Source organism: Gracilinanus agilis, chromosome 1, assembly GCF_016433145.1.
Source record: "Gracilinanus agilis isolate LMUSP501 chromosome 1, AgileGrace, whole genome shotgun sequence".
Classification (NCBI taxonomy): domain Eukaryota; kingdom Metazoa; phylum Chordata; class Mammalia; order Didelphimorphia; family Didelphidae; genus Gracilinanus; species Gracilinanus agilis.
In genome coordinates this window covers 333,026,441-333,038,302 of record NC_058130.1, presented here as the reverse complement: position 1 = coordinate 333,038,302, position 11,862 = coordinate 333,026,441, and the positions used below count along the sequence as shown (strand labels likewise).

The following is an 11,862-nucleotide window of genomic DNA, read 5'->3' as shown; positions in this document are numbered from 1 at the left end:
AAGGGGCAGCTGGGTAGCTCAGTGGAGTGAGAGTCAGGCCTAGAGACAGGAGGTCCTAGGTTCAAACCCGGCCTCAGCCACTTCCCAGCTGTGTGACCCTGGGCAGGTCACTTGACTCCCATTGCCCACCCTTACCACTCTTCCACCTATGAGACAATACACCGAAGTACAAGGGTTTAAAAAAAAAGTATGCAAAAGCTATAGGCAGACAGAAGAAAGAAAGTATGGAATATATATATATATATACATATATATATATATATATTCATCTACCTGGAATGGGGGGTTCATGAGGCTGGGTAATAGAAGATAAAGCTAGAAAATTTAAGAGTTTTAATTTTAAACTATCCATAATAAGGAATCATTAGAGGTATCTAAGGAGAGTTAAAAATTAGGAATGATAGTAACTTTTGCAGTCTGTCTATACTGCTAGAAGATAGCCACATATATAAATGGTGGACTTCATAGTCAGCATCCAAAGATAGACAAAACAGAAAGGAGAGCTAGAAGATGGGGGAACGGGTTCACATGTTACACAAAGCAGGTTTTAAGTTGGCCAGGAAGCAATGTGAAGGCCTGGTTCTGAGCAAGATCAGAGAAGAGATTTTTTTTTTTATCATCACCCAGTGTCCAAAGGAAGAATCCCAGCATCTAGTGATGATAGGTAGATGGTGGAAGACAATGACTGGAGTGTAATTTCAAGAAGGCGAACAAGAGGCTGATGCTTGTAGTGGTAAATTTAGGCTTGAGTTCAGGAAAAACAAAATGAAACAAAATAAAACCAAAACATTTCCTAACAGTGAAAGTTATCTAAAAGTAGGATGGGGGCAGCTGGGTGTCTCAGTGGATTGAGAACCAGGCCCAGAGATGGGAGGTCCTAGGTTCAAATCTGGCCTCAGACTCTTCCTAGCTGTGTGACCCTGGGCAAGTTATTTAACCCCTGTTGCCTACCCCTTACCACTCAATACCTAGTATTGATTCTAAGATGGAAGGTAAAGGTCTAAAAAACAAACAAAAAAATAAATAAATAAATAAAAGTAGGATGGACTGTTGTCCTAGGAGAAAATGGGTTCTTCCTCCCCTTGACTCCTTCAAGCAAAGGCTTGATCATGTAGAAGGCATGATTGGTTTAGGTATGGGTGGACTAGGTAGCCTTGTTGCCCCCTCCTCCTCTGAGATTCTGTGATAATTCTCTGAGGCAAAAAAGACAGCACAAAATCCATTCACTAAACCTCTCAAACTTTACTCACAGGAGAGCCCCTCTAGCCTTTCTTTAGGGCCTTTTTACTCTTGGTTTTTGTCAAGGATCTAATAAGCTTAGAGGATAGATAGCTTATTTCCTTTGTTGTTCAGACTGACTCTTCATGACCCCATTTGGGATTTTCTTGCCAAAGATACCAAAGTGGTCTACCATTTCCTTTTCAGCTCATTTTATAAATGAGGAAACGGAAGCAAACAACCCATTAGGTAACTTGCCCTGTGTCTCACAGCTAGTAAGTGTCTGAGGCCAGATTTGAACTCAGGAAGATGAATCTAGACCTTGCACTCTATCCCGTGTGCCACCTACCTGTCCTTGCTCATTCCTAGACCAAAGCAAATCAGAAGGCAGTAAGGGAGGTGCTACTAGAGGTGGTTTGATGAGAACAGCAAGAAGTAATAGCTGACAGCTTCACTGTAAGGTAGAATATAGAAAATTCTACAGAATCCCACAAGAAGAAATAACCCACCTCAGCAGCCCAAAGAAAATCACTATATGATGTACAATCTAATCCAATATTTGACTTTCATAATGATTTCCCTACATCAACAAGAAAAAAAAGCTAAATGTTGTTCAGTATATTCTGTTTAAGAAATCAAGAGATATAAAAATTTAGAAAGACATATATCCTAAATTGTCGAGATAAAATTTGATTTTCATAATGATGCTCCTAGGCCATAAGTTTAGGGTTAAGCATTCTATTTCCTGTTCTGTTAATCTGAGCTATTTATATATTTCTGTAAATATTTGTCCATTTAATTTTTATTGTCAAGTTTTGGGGACATATAGTTGGAATCCTAAATTGCCAAGAAAAAATGCTAAACAGTGTTTAATGTATTCTGTTTAAGAAGGAAAGGAATATACATCTTGGAAAGATATCTATCCCAAATAGTTAAAAGACATTTTAAGAATTGGCATTTAAAAGCTTTAATTACTTCAGATAATTAATTTATGTGAAATTCTTTGTCTTTAACAAGGTTAGATAAATAAGGTGGTATTGACTTTTCATTATTTATTATAGCAAGAAATAATAAATATCTAGTTTTTAATTAATAAGGAAGTGCCACCACAACATAAAACTCTATTTTTGCTCTATTGGTGATGAGCAAGCATGTGCATTTTAGAATTTAATGCTTCAGGCAGGATGAGGATGAATCTGTGCAATTGGTTTATAGTAATGTAACATTAAGTGAGGCATATATAGTATGAAGAGCTAGGAGGAAGATATCTACCATTTGTGCATATGACAGAGATTAGAAATAGGTTAGTTCTTGCTTAAGTGTCTACGTTATAACGATCAGTGTTTTTTAAATTTACTAGCCATCAAAAGAACAATTCCCCAAATGGTCTTCTTTCAGACCAGAGACAGCATCTTTGCAATGCCCTGGTTTTACTTGGCATAGTCAGTCCCTAAGGACATAAAGCCAAGGTGTTTCAGAATCAGAATTACAGTAGGGAAAAATGCTACAGAAACCTGTGCAACAACATGAAAAGTCTGTTTTGCAAAACTGAAAACAAATGTAATTTGGAAAAAAATATATTAAGAAAAGATAATGTATGAGTTAAAAAGGTTTTGACAGAGGTTACATCTGCACTTCCAAAATGAAATGGAAAATATATCCATTCTTTCATCGAATGGTTATTAGATGATGACTATGAAGAAAACTGTGCTAGGTGCTAGGGGAGATGTCTAGATAAGGAGTGTTTCTTCACTTCATTTGGTTTAATATTTAGGTAGTACCACCAACACAAAGCACTTTACTTATATTAGAAATTCTGATATGAGGGAAAGGTAGGTGGACACTTCCCAGCTGCATGACCCTGGGCAAGTCATTTAACTCTGTTTGCCTAGCACTTGCCTTTCTTTCTTAGAGTTGTTACCAAGACAGAAAATAAGGGTTTCAATAAAAAAGAAAGAAATTTTACTGTGAGTTTAAGGGGAAAGAGTTTATTTATTTATTTTTAAATTAACCAACAAAGGGGAGGTTTCCAGGAAGAGGTAGCATTTGAGATTGGCTACCTCATTAATTCAAAGAGTTGGAAGGGTGAAGGGCAGGACTTCAGAAAGTTGAGTCAGTATTACAAGAGTGAAGGCATCTCATGAATTGGGCTGAGGGTCAGGAAATGATCAGAACATTAGGATTAGATATTAGGTGATGGCACGGTGCTAGATTTGGTGACTCCAGTCAAATCTAGGATGATCACAGACGTGTGTCCTCATGCAAGTCATGTAACCTCTTTCTGCCTTAGTTTCTTAATTTGTAAAATGGGGAAAATAATATACTTCACAAGGTTGTTGTGAGTGCCAAATGAAATAACATGTAAATCACTTTGCAAATTTAAAAGTGCTAGATAAATATTAGTTACTCTTGTTCCTACTTGTAGAAAAATACATCCTTGTTAATTAATTTTAAATAAAAATTTCTTTTTGTGCTATGTTATCTAGATAGTTTCCCTTTTATCTTGCTAATGGGGACATAATAAATATCCCTCCATGGAATAGGTTATACACAGTTTTGAGATTATTAACTATTTTTTCAGAGTTCCCAGGAATCACTTTCTTCTTTCTCCATCTGTTGCTTTCAAAGAGGACCAATGCCATCACAGGATGATGTCTTGATTTTGGTAGTGAGTTGGATTAAAGTGAAGCAGAATTGCACAAACTCGTCAACCTCATTCTCTCTTCCAGAGACATCAAAGTTCAATGGCAAGACAAAAAGTCAGGATTACTAGTGATGACCTGGAATGCAGTGGATGGCCTTGGCATCTTCAATGTCTGATGAAACTCTAAGGGCTCCATAGTGCCTGCTTTAGTGGTTTTCATGGGCATTGGAAGACATTGTTCTCATGCACCCACTGTCCCTTTTGTTGTCAAATAATGGTCTCAGTGATCCTGTTTCCCATATAGACAAATTAACCTAGAAAAGACTAGCACCCTACAATCAATCATTTCTGAGAGGTTGTGCAGTCCTGGCTCCACTGGTGTTCTCAGTCTTGTCAACTTAGAAACTCCCATCTGGGGTTTTCTTGGCAAAAATACTGCAGTGGCTTGCCATTTCCTTCTCTAGCTTATTTTACAGATGAGGAAACTGAGGTAAACAAGGTTAGGTGACTTGCCCAGGGTTAAACAGCTAGTACGTGTCTGAGGTCAGATTTGAACTTAGAAAGATGGGTCTTCCTGATTCCAAAACCAGTACTCTATTTACTGTGCACCTAGCTGTCCTCCTAGCTCAGCTACTGACTATCAGAATGACTTTCGACAAATCATCTTTTCTCTTGGGGACCCATTTTCCTCATCTAGAAAATGAAAGATTAGGGCTATATGGTTTCTAAAGTCTCTTCCAACTCTATGAGTCTGTTTGCTGTTCTATTTCTTGCTTAGGTAGGCCATTATCTGAATATGACTGCTCATTTGTACCTGTCTATCTTCTATCCTCAGTCAGACTGTCTCATAGCTATTTTTCTGGAGTCCTTTCTTTCCTACTCTCCAGTAGCTAAAGAGTAAATGCATGGCAATGAAACCATTTCCCAAGCACTCTATCCAAAATGGTGACCATTCACATTAAAGAGTAAACAAAAATCATATATTTAGAGCTAGAAGGAATCTCAGTCTTGATTTAGTCCATCCCTCTCATTCTACAGTTGAGGAAAAAGAGTCCTCAGAAGGGGTGTCATTAGTCTCAAGGTCACACAGGTATTAAGTGGCATGGTTGGAATTTGAAATCAAATTCTCTGATTCTAAATCTAGCACTCTGGCTACTGTACCATTGCAAGTCCTTTACCCACTATTTCAGCAAAACTGAGGGCTTGGCATTACAGGAACTACAATGTAGTAAAAGGAGAATGATATCAGGCAAGAAGTAAAGAGCAATAACATTCTATTGATGTTATATTAGGAAAGCCATGTATTAGAAAGGGCAATTACTTATAACATAAATTGATCTCAACACCCAAAATAATATTTTGTATTAGTAGTCCACTCGATTTCCAATGAATGAAAGTGATTAGAATCTTATTTTCATTCTCAATCTAGAAATTTATTCAAAGTTACAGTACTCATTAAAAAGAGGTCATTTATATATTGGTCATTTTTCTCCTACTTGATGGATATCATCCACCATCTTTGCAGATATTTACTGGGAATTAATTGAGTTAAGTAAGGAAAAGGAGATACAGAACTTAAAAAAAAAAGGCAGGGAAAGACCATCTAATCAACATGACCAATTTACATAAATAGTTACCTGAATATATGATGTCATTGGTGTGGTGCTCCCTTCATCTAAAGCAGGTTAAGTCCTTTGTATCGACTTATTTGTGTGTTCCTGTCTTGTCTGACTAGAATATCTAAGCTTTCTTCCTGTGGGAGCTTAAAGTCAATAATGGGGATATCTTCTTTAGCAGGCCAACAGATATTAATCACTGCCAAAATTGAAGAATTGTCATTTCAAAGTAATTTTTCCCAATACAATGAGCTTTAAAAAAATAAATATAAAATGAAAGTCTTCCACAAGAAAAATGGGAAAGCACTTTGAGGGACTGGTAGCAAAGATTGCTGTAAAATTCTTAGACAAACTGCCTTAATAGAAATGTGATATTGAACCCTAGGCTGCTGAATTCTGTTCATATAAAGCTATAAGGATATATAACTGCATTTCATTGGGGGTGGGGTGTGAGCATTTGATTTCTTTTTGTTAATAGCTAATATTTTATATTATGGTAAGTGTTTTTTTTTTCCTGATAACTGATATGATAAAAAATTTTAAATGTTCAACATAGAATCAAATCCTATCGCTGTGTTGACTATTTCAACAGCTTCTATCCAGCACTCCCGCTCCCCTCAATTAAAATTTCTTTTCTCACTTCAATTTTATAGCAGTTGGTCCTCTCATGGAAGATTTGTTAGCCAAATGAGTTACAGTAACATGAAAGCAATCCCAGCAACACGGTACATGTCCTAGGGTGGCCTCTAGGGAGGTTATTAGGGAAAGCAGTCTATAAACTCACCAAATCCTATAGATATGGGGAAATTTGGACATTAGAAATATTCGAAAGGATTTCGAAACTCTGCACACTTTAAAAAAATCTCTGATTCGAAGTCTGCCAGAGAGAATAACTGATAACCAACTAAGTGCTTCCTACTTGAATATATGCACCTCAGCCATGCTAATTAAAATACCAGTAAAAAAGAAAGAAAGGAAGCGGGAGAGGGACTTTCACTTTATGCAAATTACACACAACATTTTTTGGGGAGCTGACTCCACCCCACTGCTATGGAAACGCACTCGCGTGTGTTAGTGTGTGTGTGTGTGTGTGAGTGAGTGTGTGAGTGTGTGTGGTGTGATTGCGCGCGCTTTCCTTTAATTCTCTCCCAGCCTGAGGACAGGCAGGAGGATAAACCCTGAACAGAGGCAGCGCCAGCGCAGAGAGAGAGAGAGAGAGAGAGAGAGAGAGAGAGAGAGAGAGAGAGAAGGGGAGGGACTGGACAGCACCGGACAGAGCCAGGGTTGGCAGCCCCGCCGACTTTGCTCTTTAAATTGGTCTCAAAGCCGATTACAGCTGATCTCCCACGTGACGTTTTACCTTCTGTCTCCCCGGGAGCGAATTGCTCGGGGACAATCCTCCTTGAGCTGCGGTGTTGCTCCCCAGCCCGACTGCACCGCGGTCTGGGGCACGAACTTTTTTTTGGGGGTGGTGGTGGTGGTGGTGGTTGGGGGTGGGAGGGCGGCAGCGGGAAGGGCCGGGCGGAGCCAGTGAGAGACTCGGACCGTAGACAGTCTGACCTCCCGGGGAGCCCAGAGGTCCCTCTCGCCGAGCCTGAGGACTGAAGCCGTGGCTGCAGCAGCAGCTCCAGCAGCAGAGAGAGCTTCCGAGAGTCCTCCTGGCGCCAGTGCCCGGGGGGAGGACAGGGCACTGGCCATCCCCTTAGGGTCAAGCGGCTGCAGGGAAGCCAGGGGGCGTCTAGCCCTCAAGGAGTAGCAGGGGAGCCCCTGGCCGCTCTGCACCCTAACGCTGGGAAGTGGAAAGCGGCGCGGGGCTGTCCCCTCGGAGGAGGGGTGGGGGAACTTGCACAGAGATGCCGGGGGGTCCCCCGAGCTAGGGGCCCGCCTAGGACTCGCGCCCCACTACCGGCCGGTCCGGTCCGGGCCCCGCTAGCCATGCAGAAGAGCGTGCGCTACAACGAGGGGCACGCCCTGTACCTGGCTTTCCTGGCCCGCAAGGAGGGCACGAAGCGCGGCTTCCTGAGCAAGAAGGCGGCGGAGGCGAGCCGCTGGCACGAGAAGTGGTTCGCCCTTTACCAGAATGTGCTCTTCTACTTCGAGGGCGAGCAGAGCGGCCGGCCAGCCGGCATGTACCTGCTGGAGGGCTGCAGCTGTGAGCGGGCTCCCGCCCCGCCCAAGGCAGCGTCTGGGGCAGCGGGTGGCAAGGACGCCCTGGACAAGCAGGTAGGCTCCCCTTGCCAGAGCTCTGCCCTTTTCCTTTACTCAGCGCCCGCCCTTTTCCCGACCACCACGATCCTGTATCTTGTTTCGGGGATGCTAGGGGGTGGGGTGGGGGGGGTAGTCCCGGGGCAGTACCCTCCCTAGAGGGGCGCACAGTCCAGAAGCTGAGTTCTGGCAGTAGAGCAGCCTAAGAGGGTGAATTTAAGGGCCGAAGATTAGGGTAAAGCCGTTTTAAGGAGCCAGGGACACCCTTGGGGGAGGGGGGGACTATCTAGGTATTTCGCCCCCTCCCCCTCTGGTGAACTGAAAATGAGGGTGGTCTTGCCCTGTAATTGGGGTGACTTTTTTCTTTCAGGCGCTAGATCGAAACCAGTGGTCATTATCAGTGTCACTATTAATATTCGCTGCTTCCCCCAGTGTCTTGACTGGGAGAGTTCGGTTCCGTGACACGTGAAGGCACCTGTTGGATTTCACGTGGCTAGAAGAGATGAGGCTAATGAATCTGGGAAAGTTTGGTTTCTACTTAATATGGCTGGTGGCTGACTGTGTCTCTGCAAGTGCGTAACCACCGCTGGTAGTTCTGCAGGGTTAAATAAAAAGCCTGGTTCTTCTTGGTAAACGTGAACAACGTTTTGTTGGGTGTTTTCTGGTCAGTGGTGGTTTGTGTCAGTTGCCATACAAACGTTTGGTCTGTTGTATCCAATTAAGGGATACCTAATGAATTCCCTGAGGATAAATGTGTTGTGTATTCTGCCAATGTCCACTGACTCCCTTTCCTTCTCATTCTTAGAAACTGAGATGTTCTAAAAAGTATTTGGTGTGAGAGAATTCTTTGTACTGACTGGGTGGAGGTGGGAGTTAGGGGGCAGGGGAGAGAATTCCCTTGTAAATTCTGGGTGATAGTTTTTAATCATTTTATTTTGTGCCTTTCTAGGAATATTATTGTCTATGGCTCCAAAAAGTTACTGGAAAACATCAGTTTTTGCCTTTTTATTCCTCTTGGGTCTTAGAATTATAGCTGATTAATTTTACTGTCCAAAATTTTTCCACTATGGTTGCTTGTGAACATCCATGCCAAAGAACAAAAGGTTGGTTTTCTGAGCCAAATAGGCAACTTTCTTAATTGAGTTCTCAGTATTAGACAATGAATACTTATATGATAGGGTTCAAAGGAGATGAAAATTAATTAAACTGAAAGTTGTCTAATTTTTCCACTTTGGATTTAGGCAGCCCAGACTTCAGTCTTCAGTAAGCCAAGCAAACTTTTTTGTAGAAAGATTCATAGAAGAAGGCTAATGTAATAAATATGTTGGGATTTGAGCGTTTTTTTCTCCAGTGGTATTTGGAAATCTATTCCTCTCCTTCCCTCCTTCCCTATACAAATTTAGAATTAGAAATAGAATATAAACATGATCTTAGTTGACCAGAGAGGCACTTTGACTTAGTGGGATAGAGATGACAGCCAGGAAATCCTGGACTCAATATGTGACTCTGAAACATGCTGGCTTGTATGAGACTGAGAAAATCACCTGATATTTCAGTGTTCTAGGACCTAGAGTCTAGGTAACTCTATACTTGCAGAAAAGCTGCTTGACTTCCATTGCTAGTTTTTTCATCTGGGAATTTCCTAGAACAATAAAAGCACAGGTCCAGCATCTATCTCTATCCCCTTTAGTTGACAGATTTACTATTTAAATTGGAGTTGGATAAAGAAACAATGGGATAGGAGGAATCTTTTCTAAGTTCTTAGGTATGGTCTTTTTTATTTTGGAGGGATAAAGAGGGGAAAGAGTGAAGGGGGTGAGGGAATTCACCTTGAATAGTCTCTGCAGAAACTAACCTCATAATTTTTTAAACATTAAAATTCTCCGTAAAATATATTTGAAATTGTTTTCAGTATTCCTCCAATTTTTCAGCAACATTTATTAAAAAACTATTGTTCATATGGCACAGAGTGCTGAGTTTCTCCAGTATATCTCTATAATTTCAACCAACAGCTCTGTGAGGCTGGATGATACTTTGTTGGATTGGTTTTATAGGTGAAAAGAACTGGGATGTGGAGGAGTTCTGCAGGGGATGCAGAATGACATAGGAGGAGCACATTTACTAAATATGATTGAGTTCTTTCAAGATGTAGATCTTGGACTATTTATTGCTGTATCTCCCCTACAATTTAGCACAGTATTTTGTAGGCAGTAGATATCTTCTTTATTGAATAGAACTGACTTGAGAGAACTCATCAAATGCATTTCAGTAAGTTATCTATTAGAGCAATAGTCTCTAACCTTTTTTTTTTTTTGCTCTGCCTTCTATCAGCAAAAAAAAAAAAAAAAATCATGGTCCCCCAGCAGGCATATATTTACTGATTAAATTTGCATTACTCTCTAATATTACTTATAAAACTTACAGAAAAATAGAAATGAAAGGCTGAGATAAAGATGAAATATTTGATTCTATTTTCAATAAGGAACCACTGAAGTTGTTTGAATAGGGGAGTAACATGGTCAGATCTGGGCTTTAGGGAAAACATGGATTGGAGAGAGGAGAAACTTGATGCAGGGAAGGATAACTAAGAGGCTGCTGTAGTCATCCATCAAAAAGATGATGAAGGCTGATTGTGTGGTAGCTGTGCAAGTAGAAAGAAGGTTATATGTAAGAGATGTTGAAAAGATGTTACAAATGATTTCTATCAGCTATGAGGGAAAGTGCTGAGTCAAAGATGACACCTAGGTTTTGTAAACCTGGGAAACTCTAAGGATGGCGGTAGTCTTGACAGAATTAGGGAAGTCTGAAAAGGGGGCGGGGGAGAAAAATAATGAAATTACATCTTCAGTGCAGATGACAGCCCATCCATGCCTATCTCACCTTGATAGCATATGCTGCTCTACTTAAAATGAAAAATGTATAACGTGGAGGGTTCTTATAGAAGAATAGAGAGCCCACCAGACCACTGCATCTTCTGTAGCCTTCATATTATCTGGAGGTTAGGGAGCAGGGAGGGAATTGCTGTGATGTTTCCCAAAAGCATTTATGCAGCTGTTGCTGTTGATGCCAGGGAATGGTTAGATTATAACTGCTCTGTGGCAGTCAGGGGAGCTAACTAGTTCTAGCTAGTTTGAGGGAGAAGAGTGAAGGAATGTCAGAAGAAAGGGGTTGGTGTAGTTGTGTTGGACCTTTTGCGGGGAGCATCTTCAAGGTCAAAATTATGTCTAAAGTAATATTAAGATGATTTAATGTCTGATATGGTCAATATAGAGAAAATAACTCATAAGCAAAAGTCTCTTTGGAAAGAGTCCTCAACACTTATTTTTAAATTTTATTTATAATTTTTTTTTATCTGGCCTCAGACACTTCCTACCTGTGTGACTCAGAGCGAGTCATTTAATCCTGTTGCCTAGCCCTTACTGCCCTTCTGTCTTAGAAGTGATATTAAGACAAAAGGTAATGGTTTAAAAGAAAATGTTTTGACAGCTATCTAAGGAACTTTTTTCCTGTACCAATTGACTGGGGCTGTTGGTCTGATTTACCAAAGATCTAAAATGCTTTGATTAGCCCAAGGGAGTAGACTGAGCAACCTCACAAAAGAAAAATGACACTCTCTTTAAGAAAGAAGAAGCCCCAGAAAGAAATGGTAGTGGCACCTTGGTAGAGAAAAAGCAAATGGCAGCAGTGAGAGAAAAGAGGAATGGAAGCCGGGGAGTTAGGCCCTCAATAATTTTTAAGAGTGTAAAGGGGTCCAAAGGCAAAAAAAATTTTTTTGAGAGCCATTGTACTCTGTTCCCTGACTTGTCCAAGATCAGATAGCTGAGAACATACTGGGCCATATCAGATATTCACTTATTTTTCTAGAGTTATCTTCATCTTGTTTTGAAGACATAGGAGGCACATGATCATAATTATAAAGCTATAAAGGCCCCTAAAGTTGATTTAGTCCAGTTCCTCATTTTATAGGCGAACATACTGTGACCAGAGAAATTGTAACTTCTTGTCACACAGGTAGTAAGTTGCTGAGTCAGATTTTGAACCTAGGTCCTCTGATTCTGAATCCACTTAAAAAAAAAAAAAGAACATTCCTTCCTTCCTTCCTTCCTTCCTTCCTTCCTTCCTTCCTTCCTTCCTTCCTTCCTTCCTTCCTTCCTTCCTTCCTTCCTTCCTTCCTTCCTT

General features: G+C 40.8%; 1 protein-coding gene and 1 pseudogene across 3 annotated transcripts in view; one reads left to right on the top strand and one right to left on the bottom strand.

Moving 5' to 3' along the window:
* LOC123251423 overlaps nucleotides 1-7,176 on the bottom strand; it is a 54,822-nt pseudogene extending 47,646 nt beyond the window's left edge.
* A 237-nt stretch (nucleotides 7,177-7,413) lies between these two features.
* Nucleotides 7,414-11,862, top strand: part of RASGRF2 (Ras protein specific guanine nucleotide releasing factor 2) — a 337,564-nt gene continuing 333,115 nt past the window's right edge. For all 3 annotated transcript variants that reach the window (XM_044662962.1, XM_044662957.1, XM_044662951.1), the window contains exon 1: nucleotides 7,414-7,701. In XM_044662962.1, the coding sequence (XP_044518897.1) occupies nucleotides 7,414-7,701 (288 nt within the window). The remainder of the gene's footprint in view (nucleotides 7,702-11,862) is intronic.